The 23,082-nt window shown below is 46.1% G+C and overlaps 1 protein-coding gene across 6 annotated transcripts in view; it reads right to left on the bottom strand.

Moving 5' to 3' along the window:
* Nucleotides 1–23,082, bottom strand: part of LOC126068310 (ral guanine nucleotide dissociation stimulator-like) — a 1,065,244-nt gene that overhangs the window by 578,870 nt on the left and 463,292 nt on the right. Inside the window, exons 1-6 of one of the 6 annotated variants that reach the window (XM_049870808.1) lie at nucleotides 21,674–23,005; nucleotides 9,604–9,684; nucleotides 7,762–7,955; nucleotides 7,061–7,120; nucleotides 5,956–6,149; nucleotides 4,170–5,710 (exon numbers count right to left, since the gene is read on the bottom strand). In XM_049870808.1, coding sequence (XP_049726765.1) covers nucleotides 4,722–5,710; nucleotides 5,956–6,149; nucleotides 7,061–7,120; nucleotides 7,762–7,955; nucleotides 9,604–9,684; nucleotides 21,674–21,682 — 1,527 coding nt within the window. In that variant the 5' untranslated portion in view covers nucleotides 21,683–23,005 and the 3' untranslated portion in view covers nucleotides 4,170–4,721. Of the gene's footprint in view, nucleotides 1–4,169; nucleotides 5,711–5,955; nucleotides 6,150–7,060; nucleotides 7,121–7,761; nucleotides 7,956–9,603; nucleotides 9,741–10,610; nucleotides 10,960–21,673; nucleotides 23,006–23,082 lie in introns of those variants that run through there. The other 5 variants (XM_049870811.1, XM_049870809.1, XM_049870806.1 and 2 more) reach the window with 5 other exon arrangements.

Consider the following 23,082-nt stretch of genomic DNA (forward strand, 5'->3'; position numbering starts at 1 on the left):
AAAGTGCTGCGCGAGGGACAGCTGGTGTCAGAATTGGTGAAGACGGTGCAGAGAGGAGGCGTGTTTGGCCTCCACCTCATGGGGCCAGGCTGCGGCCGTTGATCTTGGTTCTCTTCCCCCTTGTGAGGTTAGAGGAGGTCACTCACCATCCCCGTGCTGCTTCTACAGCCACCCAGGGACCTTAAAGCTATGTGAATACAGCTGATGAAGCTCTGTCCCTTTAGGCTGGAAAAGAATGAGAATCCTCTGCAATCTCAGTGTAGAAGCCAAAACAGACAAAGAACTTTTATTTAAGAAAGCCCCTTTCCTAATGCCTGAAGGCTTGATGTGGAACAGCGTGGCACACAAAGGAGGACCAGTGAGGACTCCAGAGCCTGGTGACAGAAGAAAAGATTGGACCAGGACAGAGAAGTCCTTGCCACACCCAGGTGAGGAGTCCCTTTGGAGATTGATGCCAGAACCACATGGTATGGAAATTGTCTCTGACTTGTATTTTTCACTTCCTGACTTACTCTTTTTTTTTGGACTCACTCTTGCTCTCGTTTTATTATTTGAGGTAGGATTAATATGTCTCAGTCAGGCCCTAAAGAGAAACCCTCAAGACTTGTCCACTTTCTGGGAATATCTGAAAGTCCAACATTTGTGTCTAATCACCTTCAAGGCTCACCTTCACCACGATTATCTCATCCCTCTGTTTCCTTCGGTGATAGACTGTCCCATTGCGGTGAGATTGGGGTAGTTTTGGGAGTCTTTTTGCTTAATGATCTGGCTGAATTAAGATTAATGGACCCAACTTTCCTTTAAGAAAGGATAACACTCTGTTTTCTCAGACTTAGAGGGTCCGAATTCCCCCAAACCAATTGTGTGCTATTTTTCCCACATATACATCAGGGTGCAAGTAGATCTCAAGATCCATAGCCTCAAAAAGAAAAAGAAAACTATCACTCCCCTTCGTCTCTCCCCTTTTAGGGCCAAGGAAAGTCCATGTGTTCTCTCTCTCTTAGAACTTTATATTAGGGTCTTGGGCCAATGGGCCTAGAACAAAATTCATTTCTCCAGACTTAGAGATCTGAATTACGGGGGAAGGAACAATGGTGAACGTAAGGGTGGTAATGGTAGCGGTGACAGGTTTTGTAATGGAGGTGGTGATGCTGATGATGTTGATATTGAGAGTAGCAGGGGTGGTTCTGGTGACAGGGGGCATCATTGCTGGTGGCGGTAAAATTGATGGTAAGAGTGATGGTGATGGTGGTACTGGTAAGGATGGTGGTGATGACTTGTGTAAGGGAGGTGGTGATGGCAGTGGTGGGTAGCATGATGATGGTGGTGACTGTAAGTGGTGTGATGATGGTGGTGGGTTGTATGATGGAAGTGGTGATGGTGATGATTATGGTTGGTGGTGTGATGGTGGTGGAAATGGTAGTATTGGTGTTGGTGATGGTGGTGACAGTGGTAGTAGAAGTGGTGGTGGTGGGTTGTCTGGTGGAGATGGTGATGGTTATGGTGGTGGAGGTAGTGGTGGTGGTAATAGTGATGGTTGGTGCTGATGTTGGCCATGGTTGGTTGTGATAAGATACAATCAATTCCTTCTCTCCCAGGAGACCCCCCAGTTTCTTGTGTAACTTGTGCTAATCTTCCTTAGACTTCTGCATGCTACAAGAGGAGCTGCTTTCCTAGTAAAATACAAATGTCTTATTCATGGCATAAAAGCCCTTGGCCTACATCTGCATAGCAAAAGTGGATCTCAAGATCTGCTCAAATATGACTTGGCAGCTTCATTTCTTGAAGAAGAAGGAAAAACTACTGGTGGTCTACCCACTACACAATTTTGCTAACCACAATAAAAAAAAAAAAAAAAGGTGTATATAATTCCCACTTCATTGTATGGGTACAGACATTCCTTGTCAAACCTGTACTTGTCCCAAGAAAGACTCTAGTAAATGGACCTCTTCAGGCATTGAAGATAGGGGGCCTGGGCAGGAAGGACCTAACTGACAACTCTATAGTAAGGAGTTTGATGCCCTGGGTGACAAGAAATCCTTCCCTCAATTTTACCCTGCACTCCCAGATTAAACCTGCACACAGGCCACCTTTCCTGTATCTCTTGCTTTAACTCCCATTCATTGATTGCCTACTATGTGCCAGGCATCATTCTGAGCGCTTCACCAGTATTTCAATGTAATCCTCAACAATAGTGCTGTGAGGAAGACAGTATTACTCCCATTGTAAAGCTGAGGAAACCAAGGGTCAGAGAGGGGCAGTAATTTGCTGAAGATCTCACAGCTAATAAGTGGGAAAGGTCCTACACATATTACTATGCCTCTCCTCATTATTCCACTTCAGCAGATCACAGGATGAAACACCCAACAATGACAATTTCAATCCACAATGGTGCTTAAAGCAATAATGGTTTTTGTCTGCCCTAAAGGCCCAATGTAGAAACAGGGGTCGCTGGCAAAGGACAAGGAGCCCCCACTCATTAATGTGAGTTCTTTGGTCCCTTCGGAGAAGTCTATCACAAACCACTTTCCCGTACCTCCTTGACTCCTATTCCTCAATCATGTTCCTTCCAAGTCCCTGCCGATCCAGCCAAACCATTGACCACAGCCCATGAATCAGTGTACAATTGCGTATCTGGCCATTTATCCTTCCAAGCAGAGTGAACAACCAGGCACACCGCCTGAAGTTCTGCCATTGGGAAGATATCCCTTCACCACTGTCCTTCAGGGAAGTCCCAGAAATGGGCTGCAGTGGTGCCACTGTGCACATTCAAATGGTGCCTGCATATCACGCAGAACCGTCCATACACCAGGCACGAGTTTTCTCTTCCTCAGGCAACTGATCATGAGGCACTCCCAATGAGGCCATAGGTGCAGCCTGGGAGAGGGCAGGTAATATGACAGGAGTGGGGACCATGAGCATTTGGGCCATTTCCTTATACAAATTACTTGAGTGTTCAGGTCATGCTCAGGCCCTGTATCGTACATACCTCTTCCATTTAAGGATGGAGTGCTGTTGTGCACATCCAGATTTATGGCTCTATGGGTCAGACAACACCCAATTCATGATGGGCAACTCAGGACACATGGTCATTTGGTGGCCCATGGTTAAGAGTTCAGTCTCTACTAAGACCCAGTAACAAGACAAAAGCTGTTTCGCAAAAGGAGAGTAGTTAACTGTGTAGGATGGCAGGGCTTTGCTCCCAAATCCTAAGGACCTGCACTGTGATTCACCAATAGGAGCCTGCCAAAGACCCCAAATAACATCGTTATTTGCAAGTGACTCTTCAAACATCATTTCATTAGCTGGATCATATGGCTCAAGTGGCAGAACAGCTTGCACGTCAGTCTGAACCTCTTGCAAGGTCTTCTCTTGTTCTGGGCCCACTCAAAACCAGCCCTTTGATAAATAGGCTGGAGTAGCACACCCAAATGAGGGGTATGTTGCTTCCAAATACAAAGACGTCCAGCAGGGGCTGTGCCTCCTTTTTAGTTGTAGGAGGGGCCAGATACATCAACTTATCCTTCACTTTACAAGGAACATCTTGACATGCCCACACCACTGGAGCCCTAGAAAGTTCACTGAGGTGGAAGACAACTGAATTTTGGGGGAATAATTCCTACCTTCTAGCAGGCAAATATTCTACCAATAACTGTGGAGTCATTGATACTTTTTTCTTACTATGTCCAATCAGCACAATGTCATCAGTTTAATGGACCAGTGTGACATACTGTGGAAAGGAAGGGTGATAAAGGTCCCTATGGATTAAATTATGACATAGGGCTAGGGAGTTGATATACCTTTGAGATAAGACAGTGAAGGTGTACTGCTGGCCTTGCCAGCTGAAGGCAAACTGCTTCTGTTGATCCTTCAAAACAGGGATGGAGAAAAAGACATTGGCCAGATTAATGGCTGCATACCCCAGGAAATGTATTGATTTGAAGGCCATGTTCCCAAGGAAATGCCTTTTCCAACTGATTGGCTGCTCACATCAGATCATAAAATAGAGTGTGATTACATAATGTCAGCCAGACCCCTGAGAATCATGGCCTACCCAAGTTGACACATAACATTAACCATCACAGTGGTGATGAAAATGTTCTGAAGGAGACACTGGCGATGGTGAATAAAATTGTGAAAAAGTACATAAAACCACTATATTACACACTTGCAAGCTATTACAACAAAACTTTATTTAATGAGAAGTCTACCAGTTAAAATACTATAAACTATACAGAATAAATTGAGCTGGGAAAATACTACAACAAAACCAAGAACTACCCACTCAGGTGAGGAGAAATAAGGGTCTGCTTCTGGAGCAGATGTTCCCTGGCTGTCAATAAGGAGCTGCTGTAGAGGAGATGTGGCAACTAGTTAGGCCTCTGGTGCCCCAGACGGTGCTGGAGATGGAGGATGTAATGGTGTATGGGGCTCCAGTGTTAGAACAGGAGCTGGATCAATATCTGGGAGCCAGTTGCAAGTGGCCCAGGATGGAAATCCACCCCTCCAGCTGGCCCTTCATCTAGTGTCAGTGATGAAAATGGAGAAGAAAGACCTGTGCCAGTGAAGCTTTGGTTTTGGTGCAAGAGTGGGTTCAACATCAGTAGGTGGTATAGGAGCAGGTTTTGGATGTATCCCAGGATAAGACTCTGACCCTTCAGCTGGCTCTTCATCTGGTGTCAGTGAAGCAGCTCGTGATGGTGGCCTAAGGAGCTCCAGTGTTAGTCCAGGAGCATGATCAACCTCACCAGGTGGTCCAGGAGCCCATTATGGTGTTGGCCGAGGAAGAGAATCCGATCTTCCAAAAGGCTCTCTGTCTGCTCAACTTGCTGTTGGAGGACCTGTTGATGTACCCAGCTCCAATGTTGCTGCAAGGACAGAATGTAACTCATGAAGTTTTCCTTGAATGTGTTCTGGAAGTCGCCCAGGGTAAAAATCCAGCTCTCCGTGTGGTGGCAGTGCTGGAGCTGGTGATGCTCTATTGAGCTTCGGTGTCCGTTCAGTACCAGGATCCACATCACCAGGTTGTCCATTCTCTGGCTCTGCAGGTGGCCCAGGTTAAGAATCCGAACCTCCATGGGGCTGGCCCTCTGCTGCCACAGCTGAAGCTCATCATGGAAGAGCTGGTGCTCCACGGAGCTTCTGTGTTGGAGCAGGAGCAGAATCGACATCAGCTGGTGGTCCAGGTTCCGGTTCTGGAAGTAGTCCAGGGTGGGAATCCACCTCTCCATCCAGTTGTCCATCGGATGCTGGTGATGGAGCTGGAGGAGGGCCTGGGCTACATCGAGCTCTGGTGTTGGAGCAGGAGCAGGACTGACAGTAGCCAGTGGTCCAGGAGTTGGCTCTGAAGGTGGCCCAGGATAAGACTCTGACCCTCCAGCTGGCTCTTCATCAGGTGCCAGCGCAGGTGCTGGTGATGAAAGAGCTGGGGTGGTATGGAGCTCCAGTGTTGTAGCAGAAGTAGGATTAACATCAGCCAGTGGTCCGGGAGCCAGTTCTGGAGGTGACCCTGGATGGGAATCCACCCCTCCAGCCGGCTCTCCATCTGGTGCAGGTTCTGGAGCTGGCGATGTAATAGGCAGTGTGCTATGGAGCTCCGGTGCCAGTACAGGAGCAGAATGTACCCCAGAACATGGTGCAGGAGCCAGTTCTCGGGGCAAAGATGGATCTTGAGCTACTTTTACAACTGGCCCTGGCCTTGGCTCTGGAGCTGCAAGAGGAAAAATGTTCACCAATATGACTGCCTTTCCTCATACCTTTCCAATGATGAAAAACATCTCATTGCCATCAAGAGAAGCCCATTCCCAAGATTTCCACCCCAGGAAGTCTTCCCAGACCATGGTCCACCAGAGGAGGGTCTGAGGTTACTTTGCGCTATAGGTCAACCCCAGCCTCTGGGGGTCTTCCCATGTCCCCCTCACAAGCTCACGTGCAGGCATGCCCAGTCCTCCTCACCCTCTGGCTCTGTCTCAGTGACCTCCATTTGATCCAGCTGGGCCAACAGAAGTTGGGCACGGTGCTCTAGATGTGAGCCTGGCATGTTCACCTGCACATACTCCATCACGAGCTTTAGGCAGGGGAAGTCTGGGGGCTGATCGAAATCCTCTGAGTATTCCTTCAGCCACGTGCCCAGGATAAAAGAGATGGCACTAGGGGTGGGTGGTGAAGAGCAGGGTCAGAGGCCTGGCTTTTCCTGACACACTGCCCTCCCAGGGCACCCCTGCAAAGGGCCCTGTGTCTGCCCGTCCTTCCAAAGGTCAGCACCACCCTGCATCACACCCTCTGGCTATCCTGGCAGTAGCAGGCCTGGTCACTGAGCAGAGGGCTAGCACACAGCCTCCATCCCAGGGAGGTCCCCATCAATGATCTAAAGAACTCTCCCTCCTTGGGGAGCCTGAATTACATCCCTTTCTCTCCCCTGGCCCTCTCCCCACTGGGCAGTAACCCTCTAAGGGCACGGAGATGTGTGTCTTCATGTTCATCTCACAGCCTGGCACACAGTAGTGCTCCAGGATTATCTGATGCTGGGCGACACATGGAGGCTGTCCCCTGCCCCAGATGCCCAGGCCCTCAGTACCCTCCTCTGGAGAGTGTGCAGCACCATGCTGCCTGATTCTCTGCACACGTGTGATCGTCTCTTCTCCCATTGACACTGTTCTCCCCCGGGACAGGGGCCCCGCATACCAGCTGAGCATCCACAACTGGGGATTGAGATTCAGGAGCAGATTTCTCTCCCTTCCACCCCGCACCTCCTATTTTGGGCCCCCAATATGGGGGGGGGCAAATGGAAATGTGAGGGGATTGTGCGGGGATGGGTTCTCTCAGGGGCCTCTCTGAGCCCCCAGCCTCCCCTCTGCTCCCCAGAATGCCCAGGTTCCATCCCCAGCTCTCTATGACTGCTTATCTCCTGCAGGAGGTGCTTCTAAACTCATTCCTGTAGTGGAATCCAGATGTGTGGGGTCCACAGTCTGCCCAGCCCCAATCCAGACACAGGCCCCGTACAGCCTCCACCCTTCTGAATAGACAGGAGCCCCTCTTTGTCCACCCACAGTCCACTCACCCTTTCAGCTGGTCTTGGGGTTCAGCATCCTGGGCAGAATAGGGGTGGTTACATCCATACCTAGAGGTGGTGTGAGGGTGTCACATCTAATGCACTGTGGACACTACTTGCTTAAGATGTCTAATGTTCCTGTCTGACTCCCCGACTAGAATGGAGGTCCAGGAGGGCAGGGCTTCCTACCTGCTTCGTCTACTGAACGATGCTAAGTGCCTAGAACAGTGTCTGCAACAGTAGGGGCTTCATAGACAACTGGTAAATGAGTGAACCCAAGCAGCACCTTCCCAGGTATCTGAGAGTCCTGGGACCCTTCTACCAGCCTCCAAGATCCCCGTTCTGGCAATACCAAGGACAAGGATCCACTAAATGGAATCTCAACCTCCCCTTTACAAATGGGAAATGAGTTTGCTCAAGGGCACACAGTGAGTGAAGGTTGAGGCAGACAGTTTCTTTATGGGGGAGAAGAAAATAATAAATGTGAACATCCCAGACCCTCCAACACCCTTTACCAAAGAGCTGGGCTCTGGTACACACTTTCCATGGCTTGTCCCACGGGGCCCTGACAGTAATTCTAGCTGATTTGTCCTTTATCGCCCCACTTCTCAGTGGAGCAAACAGGCTCTGAGTGGTGAAGTGACATTCTGCAGACTCACAACTGGCAGGGGACAGAGCCTCCACTGGGCTGTGGAGGGCAGGGCGCTCACCTTTGGAGCAGCTGGTCTAGGACCTGCTGGGTGGTGGCGTAGGTTCTATAGGTTCCCAGGAAGATTCTGATGTAGGAGAAGTTACCCTTTAGGAATGCGAGCACCAGGTGCTCCACCAGCTTCTCCAGTGAGCCTGCCTTGAAGGTTTTCATCACCCAGGCCTCATCCAAGTCCTCGTCAGAACCACAGACACACTGGGGTGGGACAGAGGAGGGACATATTGTCAGAGGCAGCCTCATGAACCACCAGGAGGGTCAGGGCCACGGAGCTCAGACCAGGCACTCCCTCTCCCTCAGTGACCTGTGGCAGGAGGTGGGACATGAGTGCCTTCAGTAGAAAACAGGGCTGGGCTTTCCAAGCACATTTGGAGGTGGAGAGATGATTAGAAACATTAGGAACCTGAAGTTATTTTGTTAACTAAGTAACCATGGTATCTCCCTGGAGGAAGAGCAGTGTTCCAGTGAGTCCTCACAAAACACCCCATTCCAGTGATGAGAAAACAGAGGCTTGGTGATGTCTAGTGTTTCCTCAAAGTCACCTGGTCAGCCCCCAGAACTGTCCAACACTAGGGCTCTGCGATGTTCCCTCTGTGCTGCGTAAGGCCTGCTCTGCTCCTGACTCAGAGGGGAACATCTAGTGCAAGCTCACTCCTTCCCGGCTGGGGACAGTGCACAGAGCAAACACACCCATGAGATAAGCAGGACACGGATATTTCTTTCTGTACATCAAAGGGGGTTTTGAGAACCTGAAGCTATGGAATACCCAGATCCAGCCAAGGGTGAGAACCTGGAGATCCTTGGGTGGGAGAAAGACCCCCACAGGATCCAGGATGTGAACAAATGACTCAGAAAGAGTGAAACTGAATGGCCAGCGAAGGACTGAGAAGGGGCTTGGCTTCTCAGGGCCAAAAAGCACCTCAAAGCCACCCTGCAGTTCCATTGGCCACCCTGACAGCAGATTGGCAAAATGGAAAAGAACCCTAAGACCCAGAACTGGCTCGATGTAGGGACACAGCCGTTGTCAAGACTTTTGGGCCATGGGACTGCGACTTTTGTTTTGGGAAGGAGTCTGGCTCTAGTGATCCTAACTTGAAATGTGCACATCCTTCCCCCAGCATGCCACTCCTGGGAGTCTGTCCTGAGTGGGTCTGTGTATGAGGACACATGTAAGCATTCCTGTAGCCCTGCTGAAAGGGCAGCACAAGGAATCAGTCCAGGGCCTGTCTCATGGGTGTGTTTGCTCTGTGCACTGTCCCCAGCCGGGAAGGAGTGAGCTTGCACTAGATGTCACTGTGGGGACTGGTCTCCCTTCTGGAACATTCTGTGGTAAGGACACAGCTCCTGAACTGGATGGGTCACATGATGTGTTTCTTGAGCTTGCAGTGGCAGAAAAAGATGTGTCATAGCCTGAGCCCTGCACTTTAGGGTAGAAGAAGCCTGCTAAGCATGACGATGTGCGAGGCTGGGAGAAGGTGTGGAAGGACAGCCCAGCCGACTGCTGCCCAGGGCCCTGGGATTGGAAGTTAAACACTAAAACAGCAGCAACATGCAAAAAGACCCATGGGCTTATGTGAAGGGACGACAGTATAAAAAACTCCTTTCTGATATTCTTACAAATATGGGAAAAGAGGCTTTGTAGCTGGCCAGGGCAGGGAGGGCAGTGGCAGGGGGGTAGGAGGACAGGAAACGGTGGTGGTCAATTTCATTGAGAGGGGACTGGGGGCCCTCAAGTGGGAAACTCCTGGGAGAGAACTGGGGGTCTCCAGGGCGCTGTCTGGGCCCCAAGCACCCTCTGGTCATCTAGGGTCCCACCCAGGGACCCAGACCCCTCCTCTGCACTTACCCTGAGCCTACACCAGCCCTTCCTGGACCCTGGCTGGGTGATGCCATTCTCCTTTTCTTTGGGGATCTTCTGCACCTGGTTCTGGAGAGACAGTGGTGGCAGTGGCCCGGGAGGCATCAAGGGCCCCTCTGAGCCACCTCCTTCACTTTCTGCCCCTTCAGGCCCTTGTGCCCCCTGGGCCTTGGAGGAGCTCCCAGTTTCCCATCTGTCACCATGTGATGAGTGGGTCGGCCTAGGGGTGCACCATCCAGCCCTGGCCAAGCCCACGGATAGAAAAATCAACCTTTGAGTTTTGCAGCAGGATCTGGGAGAAGCCGGACTAGCATAGGGTCAGCAGTGGCCCAGGCAATTCCAGTAGTTAGGACTGTGATTTGACTGCCCCACTCAGGCGAGCTGCATCTCAGAGAAGCCCCAGGTGAGAGTGCTGACTCGGTCTGTGACCCTGACAGTCCCTCCCTAAAGCCCTGGTCTGAACTGGGACCTCTGGGCAGGCTTAGGTTCCAGACAGTTCTATGTGATCAGTGGGGTTGGGGCAGGGACTTGAAGGAGGTCTCTGCCTTGATGCCCCAGCTCCCAGTCTCCAAGGCACCCGACCTGATGGATTAGGCCCAGCCACCACCCCATTGCAGGTCAGACCCAGCCCCGTGAACCCAGTGATGGTGAGGGGCTGTGGGGCTGGAGCTTGGGGTTGCCCTCAAGCAACAGCACCATTTTCATCATCCTCATCATCACTTCTCCCCTCCCAAATCTCCCCAGATCACATGGCCCTCCTTCTCTGACTCCCATCCTCCTCCCTTCCAAATGGACCCTGCCTTATCCAACAACTTTCTGTCTCATCAGTTCTGTCCACATTTCCTCCCTGCCCCTGTTTAGCAGGGATCCCATGAGGACAAGGGCTGGCATGGCCTGGGGGCTGGTATGATCTGGGAGAGGGATGTGAGGCTGCCCAGGTGGGATCACAGTGGTGGCCTGGCTTGGACTGGCAGCTCTGGGCCACCCTGTGTTACCTTCGGGTTCCTTTTGGAAAGTGGCCAGAGCCTTCGGGGGTGGGATATGAGACCATGTCTCAGCCTTCAGGACAGGGTCGAACTCCTGGCTTTCTCAAGCTTCGGTTCAACAGGGGATGAGAAACAAGAAAACATGTTCTCAGTTCAAGCGTTTCCACTCAAGTGAGTTGGGTAGGGGGCTTTGTTTACAATGTGGGTGCCTGTTTACCAGGGTTCCAAGTTCTATGTACTCTGGTGTCAAGTAAGTGAGGTCATGTTCTGGGTCCCCTGACCTGGGCCCAACCTCAGATGAGACCTCCCCAAAGTCTCCTCTGGGCTGCTGATTGCTCACCTCTCCCCAGGCCATCTCCATAACTCTACACAGTGACACTAACACAGCCCCCTCCCCTTCCCCGACAGAACCTGGGGAGGGCCTGGGTGCAGCAGACAGAGCTGGGTTCAGACACAGCTCATCCCTCTTAAGCAATGTGCAACCCTAGACAAGTCTTTGTGCTTCTCAGAGCTTCCCCAGTCCCCCACCCCACACAGTGGGCATCAGTCTAGCATCTTCTTCTTAGGGATATCAGCAAGTGTTTGTGAGATAAGAACCCATGGGCTGATGTTGCATTTAGCTAATTAGAGGCAGATTATTCAATAGGCAAGGTAAGTACAGGGCTTACTGGTTACCAGATCATATGTAGTGAACATTTTCATAGTTTTTCACCACATCAAAGACTCTGCTTCTAGGTATGGCTGGCATCTGTCTCTCTCCCAACCCCACAGCACCTTCCTACGGAATCAAAGCCTCTTTTTCAATTTACAATCCCTGATGGGGGCAGATGACCCAGTAAGCAAGGTAAGCACAAGTTTACTTGTGCTTACTTACAAATCTGTAGTGAACAATTTCACATACGCTTCACCACATCAAAGGTGTGGTGTTCACCACACTTACCTTGCCTTTTGGAATATCTGTTCCTGTAGCTAATGCACAAACTCAGAGATGGAAGAATTTCAAGCAGGGGTGGGAAGCAGCATGCATGGAGTACACCTTCAAACAGGGCTGGGTACTGGTGCTGTGATCTTGGGAAAGTCACTTCCCCTCTTGGCCTAACTACACTAGTACCATTTACATCTTCTATTTTTTGAGTGAAGAAAACAAAAATGTTTGATGCACACATACAAGGAAGAAATACTCATAACAATTATAGTCCTCATTTCTGCAACTGATCATGTGGTCATAACTGGTATTTAAAACTACCTTCTTCTACCACCCCTTCTGTTTTCCCTTTACCCTCAGCAAGCACCTCAACTGATTATAGTTCTTTGCCTGGTGGGTGAATCATACCTTCATTTCTGAATGGTCTGGGCTATTAGCAATCATGTCAGAATTGGGTTCCTGTAGTTTTCCATTGCCTTTTATCACAGGGCATGGTAGTACTACATGACGTCCTAAGGAATCTCCTGTATTCCAGAAATCCTCTTCCTTACATTTATCATGCAATATCACTCTGATTTCCCCTTGGTAATCAGGATCAATCACACCAGCCAATATGGTAACCCCTTTCTTTGCCTGCTGATCCAGAGGCCAAGGAGCCCAAAGTGGCTAGGTGGCATTCTTAACTTCCAGTTCGATCAGTGTTTTTCTCCTGCTGGGATCATTCCTCACTTTGAAACTAAGATCCCTAGGGTCTTGGGGATAGGAAGCAAAAATTTTGCAAGTGAGACCCTAGGGGTAATAGTGAATGGTGCCACTTCCGTTTCCATCTCTTGATTCCTGGACCCATGAATCCTGGCTATGGGAGAAACAAGTTTCTGTGGAGGATGGCAGGGCTTTTTTCCAAAATCCTAAGGGTCTGCACTGTGATTCACCAACAGGAGACTGCCAAAGACCCCAAACAGCATCTCTATCTGCCATGGACATTTCCAAAAGCATTGGATATGCCAGATCACATGGCCCAAGTGACAAAGCAGCTTGGACATCAGCCTGAACCTGGTGAAAGGCCTTCCCGTGTTCTGCGCCCCACTCAAAACTACCAGCTTTTCAAGTCACTTGATAAATAGGCTAGAATAGCACACCCAAATGAGGGATATGTTGCCTCCAAAATCCAAAGTGGCCCAACAGGTGCTATGCCTCCTTTTTAGTTGTGGGAGGGGCCAGATACACCAACTTTTCCTTCACTTTGCAAGGAATATCTTGACAAGCCCCATACCACTGGGGCCCTAGAAATTTCACTGAGGTATAGGGAAAATGAATTTTGGTTGGAATAATTTCCCACCCTTTAGCATACAAATGTCTTACCAATAAGTTTAGCGTCATTGATACTTATTTCTTACTAGGTCCAATCAGCATAATGTCATCAATGTAATGGACCAGTGTGGTGTCTTGTGGAAGGGCAAGGAGATCAAGATCTGTGACGGTTACGATTGTGTGTTAACTTGGCTGGGCCATGATTCTCAGTGTTTTGGCAGTCCTGTAATGTTGTGATCACTTCCCTATTGAGATTTAATACGTGATCAGCCCCATGATGGGATCTGCTGTGAGTAGCCAATCAGTTGAAGGGAGCTTCCTTGGGCATGTAGCCTGCATCAAGTGTGGACAGACATTCAAAAGGGCTCGGGGGCTTTTGCTCATTCTGGACTCTGTAGCTGGCTGCCATTTCTCTGACCTCCAGTTCTTGGGACTTGAGCTAGCAGCTTACCTGTGGTCTTCCTGCCAATCTTGAGATTTGCCCATTTTCACAGACTGTGAGCAAGAGCCCTGCTCTCTGGCCTGCCAATCTTGGGTTTACAGCTCCTGTGCCTATGTGAATCAGAGGGCTCTTTCCTGACCCGTGGACTTGGGACATTCCCATCTCTACAACTGCTAGAAATTCAGGCTGGTTTCAGAAGAGGACGTGGAACCAGGGATATCATTGCTGATGTCAGACGGATCCTGGCTGAAAGCAGAGAATACCAGAAGGATGTTTACCTGTATTTTATTGACTATGCAAAGGCATTTGACTGTGTGGATCATAACAAACTATGGATAACACTGCGAAGAATGGGAATTCCAGAACACTTAATTGTGCTCCTGAGGAACCTTTACATAGATCAAGAGGCAGTTGTTCGGACAGTACAAGGGGATACTGATTGGTTTAAAGTCTGGAAAGGTGTGCGTCAGGGTTGTATTCTTTCACCATACCTATTTAATCTGTATGCTGATCAAATAATACAAGAAGCTGGACTATATGAAGAAGAACGTGGCAACAGGATTGGAGGAAGACTGATTAACAACCTGCATTATGCAGATGACACAACCTTGCTTGTTGAAAGTGAAGAGAACTTGGAGCACTTACTGAGGAAGATCAAAGACCACAGCCTTCAGTATGGATTGCACCTCAACATAAAGAAAACAAAAACCCTCACAACTGGACCAATGAGCAACATCATGATAAATGGAGAAAAGATTGAAGTTGTCAAGGATTTCATTTTACTTGGATCCACAATCAACAGCCATGGAAGAAAAGTCAAGAAATCAAAAGACGCATTCCATTGGGCAAATCTGCTGCAAAGGACCTCTTCAAAGTGTTGAAGACCAAAGATGTCACCCTGAAGACTAAGGTGTGCCTGACTCAAGCCATGGTATTTTCAATTGCATCAAATGCATGTGAAAGCTGGACAATGAATAAGGAAGACTGAAGAAGAGTTGATGCTTTTGAATTGTGGTGTTGACGAAGAATATTGAATATACCATGGACTGCCAAAAGAACCAGAATGCTCCTTAGAGGCAAGGATGGCGAGACTGCATCTTTCATAATTTGGACATGTTGTCAGGAGGGACCCATCCCTGGAGAAGGACATCATGCTTGGCAGAGTACAGGGTCAGCTGAAAAGAAGAAGACCCTCAATGAGGTGGATTGACACAGTGGCTGCAACAATGAGCTCAAGCATAACAACGATTGTAAGGATAGTGCAGGACTGGCCAGTGTTTCGTTCTGTTGTGCATAGGGTCGCTATGAGTTGGAACTGATTCGATGGCACCTAACAACAACACAAAACAACAACTGCATGACCAATACACCTTCAGTTCCCTACCTCATGGCTACAACTCTCCAGCCATACATCCTAATTTACACTGCAGGGAACTTTATCACCTTTCCCTTCCACAAGCTATCACATGGGCCCATTACACTGACTGGACCTAGTAAGGAAGACGTGTCAGTGAATCTGGACTTATTGGTAAAATGGTTGCATGCTATAAAAACAAAATGGTTGCTATGGAGAGGGATACAAGGCGATATAGGACAATACAAGTTAGGTTTTTACTTAGAAAAATAGGGGTAAATATTAAGGTAACCACAAAGAGGTATAACAACGCCATAACTCAAAATAAAAACCAAGAAAAATGTAACGACTCAGCAAACATAAAGTCAAATACTATGAAAATGAGGATCTCACAATTTACAAAGAAAAACGTCTCAGCACAAAAAAGTAAGTGGAAAAATTAAATTGTCAACAACACACATAAAAAGGCATCAAAATGACAACACTAAAACACATACTTATCTATAATTACGCTGAATGTAAATCGACTAAATGCACCAATAAAGAGACAGAGAGTCTCAGACTGGATAAAGAAACACGATCTGTCTATATGCTGCCTACAAGAGACACACCTTAGACTTAGAGACACAAACAAACTAAAACTCAAAGGATGGAAAAAAATATATCAAGCAAACAATAAGCAAAAAAGAAGAGGAGTAGCAATATTAATTTCTGACAAAATAGACTTTAAACTTAAATCCACTACAAAGGATAAAGAAGGACACTACATAATGATAAAAGGGACAGTTGACGAGGAAGATATAACCATATTAAATATTTATGCACCCAATGACAGGGCTGCAAGATACATAAATCAAATTTTAACAGAATTGAAAAGTGAGATAGACACCTCCGCAATTACAGTAGGAGACTTCAACACACCACTTTTGGAGAAGGACAGGACATCCAGTAAGAAGCTCAAAGGAGACACGGAAGGCCTACTTACAACAATCAACCAACCTGTCCTCATTGACTTATACAGAACTCTCCACCCAACTGCTGCAAAGTATACCTTTTTTTCTAGTGCACATGGAATAGTCTCTAGAATAGACCACATATTAGGTCATAAAACAAACCTTTGCAGAATCCAAAACATCGAAATATTACAAAGCATCTTCTCAGACCACAGGGCCATAAAAGTAGAAATCAATAACAGAAAAATTTGGGAAAAGAAATCAAATACTTGGAAACTGAACAATACCCTCCTGAAAAAAGACTGGGTTATAGAAGACATCAAGGAGGGAATAAGGAAATTCATAGACTGCAACGAGAATGAAAATACTTCCTATCAAAACCTCTGGGACACAGCAAAACCAGTGCTCAGAGGCCAATTTATATCGATAAATGCACACATACAAAAAGAAGAAGGAGCCAAAATCAGATAACTGTCCCTACAACTTGAACAAATAGAAAGTGTGCCACAAAAGAATCCATCAGGCACCAAAAGCAAACAAATAATAAAAATTAGAGCTGAACTAAATGAATTAGAGAACAGAAAAACAATTCAAAGAATAAACAAAGCCAAAAGCTGGTTCTTCGAAAAAATTAACAAAATTGATAAACCACTGGCCAGACTGACTTAAGAAATACAGGAAAGGAAAAAAATAACCCGAATAAGAAATGAGATGGGCCACATCACAACAGACCCAACTGAAATTAAAAGAATGATATCAGATTATTACAAAAAATTGTACTCTAACAAATTTGCAAACCTAGAAGAAATGGATGAAATCCTACAAAAAACACTACCTACCTAAACTAACACAATCAGAAGTAGAACAACTAAATAGACCCATAACAAAAAATGAGATTGAAACGGTAACCAAAAAACTCCCAACAAAAAAAGCCCTGGCCCGGATGGCTATACTGCAGAGTTCTACCAAACTTTCAGAGAAGAGATAACACCACTACTACTAAAGGTATTTCAAAGCATAGAAAATAAAGGAATACTACCTAACTCATTCTATGAAGCCACCATTTCCCTGATACCAAACCAGGTAAAGACATTACAAAAAAAGAAAATTACAGACCTATATCCCTCATGAACAGAGATGCAAAAACCCTCAAGAAAACTCTAGCCAATAGAATTCAACAACACATCAAAAAATTAATCCACCATGACCAAGTGGGATTTAATATGAGAAAAACCATTAATGTAATCTACCATGTAAATAAAACGAAAGACAAAAACCACATGATCTTATCAATTGATGCAGAAAAGGCATTTGACAAAGTCCAACACCCATTTATGATAAAAACTCTCACCAAAATAGGAATTGAAGGAAAATTCCTCAACATAATAAAGGGCATCTATACAAAGCCAACAGCCAACATCACTCTAAATGGAGAGAGCCTGAAAGCATTTCCCTTGAGAACGGGAACCAGACAAGGATGCCCTTTATCACCGCTCTTATTCAACATTGTGCTAGAGGTCCTAGCCAGAGCAATTAGGCTAGACAAAGAAATAAAGGGCATCTGGATTGGCAAGGAGGAAGTCAAATTATCTCTATTTGCAGATGACATGATCTTATACACAGAAAACCCTAAGGAATCCTCCAGAAAACTACTGAAACTAATAGAAGAGTTTGGCAGAGTCTCAGGTTATAACATAAACATACAAAAATCACTTGGATTCCTCTACATCAACAAAAAGAACATCGAAGAGGAAATAACCAAATCAATACCATTCACAGTAGCCCCCAAGAAGATAAAATACTTAGGAATAAATCTTACCAAAGATGTAAAAGACCTATACAAAGAAAACTACAAAGTACTACTACAAGAAACTAAAAAGAAGGACCTACTTAAGTGGAAAAACATACCTTGCTCATGGATAGGAAGACTTAACATAGTAAAAATGTCTATTCTACCAAAAGTCATCTATACATACAATGCACTTCCTATCCAAATTCCAATGTCATTTTTTAATGTGATGGAGAAACAAATCACCAACTTCATATGGAAGGGAAAGAAGCCCCGGATAAGCAAAGCATTACTGAAAAAGAAGAAGAAAGTGGGAGGCCTCACTCTACCTGATTTCAGAACCTATTATACAGCCACAGTAGTCAAAACAGCCTGGAACTGGTACAACAAAAGACACATAGACCAATGGAACAGAATTGAGAATCCAGATATAAATCCATCCACGTATGAGCAGCTGATTTTTGACAAAGGCCCAGTGTCAGTTAATTGAGGAAAAGATAGTCTTTTTAACAAATGGTGCTAGCATAACTGGATATCCATTTGCAAAAAAATGAAACAGGACCCATACGTCACACCAAGCACAAAAACTAACTCCGAGTGGATCAAAGACCTAAACATAAAGACTAAAACGATAAAGATCATGGAAGAAAAAACAGGGACAATGTTAGGAGCCCTAATACAAGGCATAAACAGAATACAAAACATTACCAAAAATGACGAAGAGAAACCAGATAACTGGGAGCTCCTAAAAATCAAACACCTATGCTCATCTAAAGACTTCACCAAAAGAGTAAAAAGACCACCTACAGACTGGGAAAGAATTTTCAGCTATGACATCTCCGACCAGCGCCTGATCTCTAAAATCTATACGATAATGTCAAAACTCAACCACAAAAAGACAAACAACCCAATCAAGAAGTGCACAAAGGATATGAACACACACTTCACTAAAGAAGATATTCAGGCAGCTAACAGATACATGAGAAAATGCTCTCGATTATTAGCCATTAGAGAAATGCAAATTAAAACTACGATGAGATTCCATCTCACTCCAACAAGGCTGGCATTAATCCAAAAAACACAAAATAATAAATGTTGGAGAGGCTGCAGAGAGATTGGAACTCTTATACACTGCTGTTGGGAATGTAAAATGGTACAACCACTTTGGAAATATATCTGGCGTTACCTTAAACAGTTAGAAATAGAACTACCATACAACCCAGAAATCCCACTCCTCGGAATATACCCTAGAGAAATAAGAGCCTTCACACAAGCAGATATATGCACACCCATGTTTATTGCAGCTCTGTTTACAATAGCAAAAAGCTGGAAGCAACCAAGGTGTCCATCAACGGATGAATGGTTAAATAAATTGTGGTATATTCACACACTGGAATACTACGCATCGATAAAGAACAGTGAGGAATCTGTGAAACATTTCATAACATAGAGGAACCTGGAAGGCATTATACTGAGCGAAATTAGTCAGAGGCAAAAGGACAAATATTGGATAAGACCACTATTATAAGATCTTGAGAAATAGTATAAACTGAGAAGAACACATACTTTTGTGGTTACGGGGCGGGGGAGGGAGGGAGGGTGGTAGAGGGTATTTTACTGATTAGTTAGTAGATAAGAACTGCTTTAGGTGAAGGGAAGGACAATACTCAATACATGGAAGGTCAACTCAACTGGACTGGACCAAAAGCAAAGAAGTTTCCGGGATAAAATGAATGCTTCAAAGGTCAGCGGAGCAAGGGCGGGGGTTTGGGGACCATGGTTTAAGGGGACTTCTAAGTCAATTGGCAAAATAATTCTATTATGAAAACATTCTGCATCCCACTTTGAAATGTGGGGTCTGGGGTCTTAAATGCTAACAAGCGGCCATCTAAGATGCATCAATTGGTTTCAACCCACCTGGATCAAAGGAGAATGAAGAACACCAAGGTCACACGACAACTAAGAGCCCAAGAGACAGAAAGGGCCACATGAACCAGAGACCTACATCATCCCGAGACCAGAAGAACTAGTTGGTGCCCGGCTACAACCGATGACTGCCCTGACAGGAAGCACAACAGAGAATCCCTGAGGGAGCAGGAGATCAGTGGGATGCAGACCCCAAATTCTCACAAAAAGACCATACTTAATGGTCTGACTGAGACTAGAGGAATCCCGGCCGTCATGGTTCCCAAACCTTCTGTTGGCCCAGGAGAGGAACCATTTCCAAAGACAACTCATCAGACATGAAAGGGACTGGACAGTGGGTAGGAGAGAGATGCTGATGAAGAGTGAGCTATTTGTATCAGGTGGACACTTGAGACTGTGTTGGCATCTCCTGTCTAGAGGGGGGATGGGAGGATAGAGAGTTGGAAGCTGGCAAAATTGTCAGGAGAGACTGGAAGGGCTGACTCATTAGGGGGAGAGCAAATGGGAGTACGGAGTAAGGTGTATATAAACTTATATGTGAGAGACTGACTTGATTTGTAAACGTTCACTTGAAGCTCAATAAAAGTTAAAAAAAAAAAATGGTTGCATGCCATAGGGTGGGAAATTAATCCCACAAAAATTCAGGGATTATTCTAGGCCTGAAATTTCTAGGGGTCCAGTTATGTGGGGCATGTTGAGATATTCCTTCTGTCTTCCTTATTCATTGTACAGCTTTGGCATGCATTGAGGCCACTAAAAATATCATGGCATGGTTTAGGCACACCTTAGTCCTCAAAGTGTTATCTTTGCTTTTTAATGCTTTAAAGAGGTGTTTTGCAGAAGGTCTGAGTACAAATGACAATAAAAAAAAAAAAAAAAAGACTTAAAAACAACAGGCTATCTCTAGCTTGTCAGGGAACACTAGGTGTTAGATGCTGGTCATCAGGTCCAACCTAGAGATGAAAGAGGACAGAAAGTGGCCAACACAGGAGCCTCATGGCCTCTGTCCCAACCCCGGGCTGGGTTGCTCTACCTCACTGATCACCATCGAGTGATTCCCCTGAGGTCCCCTTACTCAGTGGTCTTTGGGTACTGAAAGCTCAGCTCTGTTTCATTGTTTCAGTTAAGCCAAGAAAGAAAATTTCTTAGTCTTTCTCCCTTCATATGCCTCAAATACTGCTTTCGTTTTCTTTTCCACATTGTCTTTCTCCCCTCCTTCCTCTCTCTTTTAGCTCAGCACACATACAGGCACCCCCACTTTTTCAGTCCATCTTCGCGTAGAATAATCCCACCCAGAGGCCTTATGACTACAGCCGAGCCCATGTTCACAGGCAACAAGTGATGATGAAAAACAAAGTCCCTCAATGTTGGAACTGTTTTACTGCTCAGCAGTCTGTTTAGAAGGGATGGGGGTCTCATGTCGGGGCAGTCCTTACTTTCCTGAACCTTCCTGACCATTGGGCTACACTTCAGTGATGGAGTGTGGGCAGTGGTCCCTGAACGAACTTGACCACTTTATTTCCTGAGATGGGCCACAGCATAAGGGAAGCTGGAACTGCAGCTCCTCTGCAGACTTGGAGAGCTTGTCTAATTCCCTGTGACTTGTCAGTCTTTCCCCCTCCCACAGGAGTTTTCTCTCACAAACTGAACTCCCTCACTGAGGTAAATACATTTTCCTTCTACATCTGACTATACTGGAAAATATACACAGAATGGAAAAGACCACGCAGTTCCTTCCCATATAAGCCTGTGTGTGAATGGGTCTGGCAAGAAAGAAGACAAAGTTTAGCTTTCCTTACATGTGGGCTCTAGGTACAGGGTTTTATAGGTACTGGATCTGGATCTCAAACACAAATTACTGCAAGCCAAATACCTGTGGCATACGCATTTCATAGTAAGCACCACAGATCATCACTTCTCCATGGTCCTGGTTTCCCCTTGTTAGATTCCACTCACAGATGGCCATGACTTATGGAAGCATTTTGGCTCAAGCCTGACAAGCAGGTACTGATGTTGGGATGGCAGAAAAACAGCCTCATCTTGGAGCAGGATGGATGGGACCTGGCATGATGTGGAAGGCCAGACCCATGACTCTTCTTCCATTCTACCCCATGCCCACTAGAGTGCTTACCTGGTGTAGCAGAAGGCCCATATGCAGAGGGGGAACCAAAATATTTCATAACCAGAGATCACTGGCATTACTGACTCTCTGCCACAGCAGCTAGGGGAGAATCCCAAAGGCTCCTTATTGCTCCAAGCATTAACCCTTCAGTTGCTGAATCAAGGCAGTGGTCTAGGATGTCTTGGGGGAGGGCTGGGATTTCCTGCATGTTGGTGGGGGACTTGGGGGACTAGGGGTAGTGATAACTTACAAGTGGCATGGAAATATTTTAACAGCTGGTTTGGCTGTATTCTTGTGTTTCAGCTGAATTAATAGCTGTGCACTAGGTCAAGGTTGGTGGTCACAGACGTTACTGCCCACTATGTGGCAATTCCCAGGTTATCCTGAAAGCTGAAACACACAACTTAGGCTCACTTAATAAGATATACCCGTTCAGAAATTTTAAGCTAAAACAAGAGCTGCAAAGAGCAAGGATGGCAGAGAATGGATTTGGGCGCTGTCTGTAGGAGAAGGCTCTCTTTGCTGTTCTGGGGGAAGATCCTTTTCTCAGCCTCTGTAGCCCCAGTGTTCCTTGGTTCCTTGGCAATCTTCATGTGGCATCTATCCTCCCTCCATCTGTGCTTGCTTCTAAGTCTAATCAGCTTTGTAAGAGTCTAATTTACTCTTTTCATAACTCAGAAGTGATTAGGCTTAAGCCACGCCCTACACTGACACAGCTTCATTAACAAGAAAACCCTATTCCCAAAAGAATTACACCCACAGGTATAAGGTTAGGATTCCAACACATATTTTGGGGGACACAATTCAATCTCTAACCCATGACCAAGCCCAAAGTCAGTAGAATAAGGAGATATACTCCACCCAGAGAGGTCATGACAGGAGAAGGGAGGGAAGAGTTAGAGACAGATAAAGCACTCTATGACAATGTAATTCCACGAATCATTTTTAAAACTAAAGTAGAACATAGTGAAGAGCTCATTGAAAGTCCTTTTCCCATTAGTAATAAGTCTACAATATTAATAACATCAACAACAGTGCAACAACTAAAATACTTAAGCAAATAGTAAATGCCAGGCCCTGTTCTAAGCATCTTAGAGATATAAATTTATTTAATCCTCAATGCAAAATAGTATCTGTGAGGATGAATTATTATTCCCACCTTAAAGGTGAAGGAACCAAGGCCCAGAGAGGTTAAGTCACTTTGCTAAACTCACACAGCATAGTGGTACAGCTGGGATGTAGTCCCAGAGAGTTGTTTCCAGAGTCTAAACCCCTAGCCACTAGGTTATACTACCTCTCCCACAATTAGTACTGTATTTTATTTCCCTTTGAGGCTTTCCAAGAATTTGAATCATCTGTCTACATCAGGCAAGCAAATTTTATTCCATAACACAGCCTACGATCTCACATGATCTAGCCCCTGCATACCTCTTTGGCTTCATCTGAAATCCCTTTCTCTTTCACTCCAGCCACACTGTCCTTTCTGTTCCTGAACAACTAAGCTTGTCCCCACCTTAAGGACTTTGTACTTGCTGGTTTTTCTGTCCAGGATACTCTTTTCCCCAAATCATGTTATTATTCAAGTCTCAGCTTAAATATAATGTTCCCCAGAGCGGTCTTCTCCTACCACCCTACCAAAGCAGCTTGCTCCCATCTTAG

Source organism: Elephas maximus, chromosome 27 (assembly GCF_024166365.1).
Source record: "Elephas maximus indicus isolate mEleMax1 chromosome 27, mEleMax1 primary haplotype, whole genome shotgun sequence".
NCBI lineage: Eukaryota > Metazoa > Chordata > Mammalia > Proboscidea > Elephantidae > Elephas > Elephas maximus.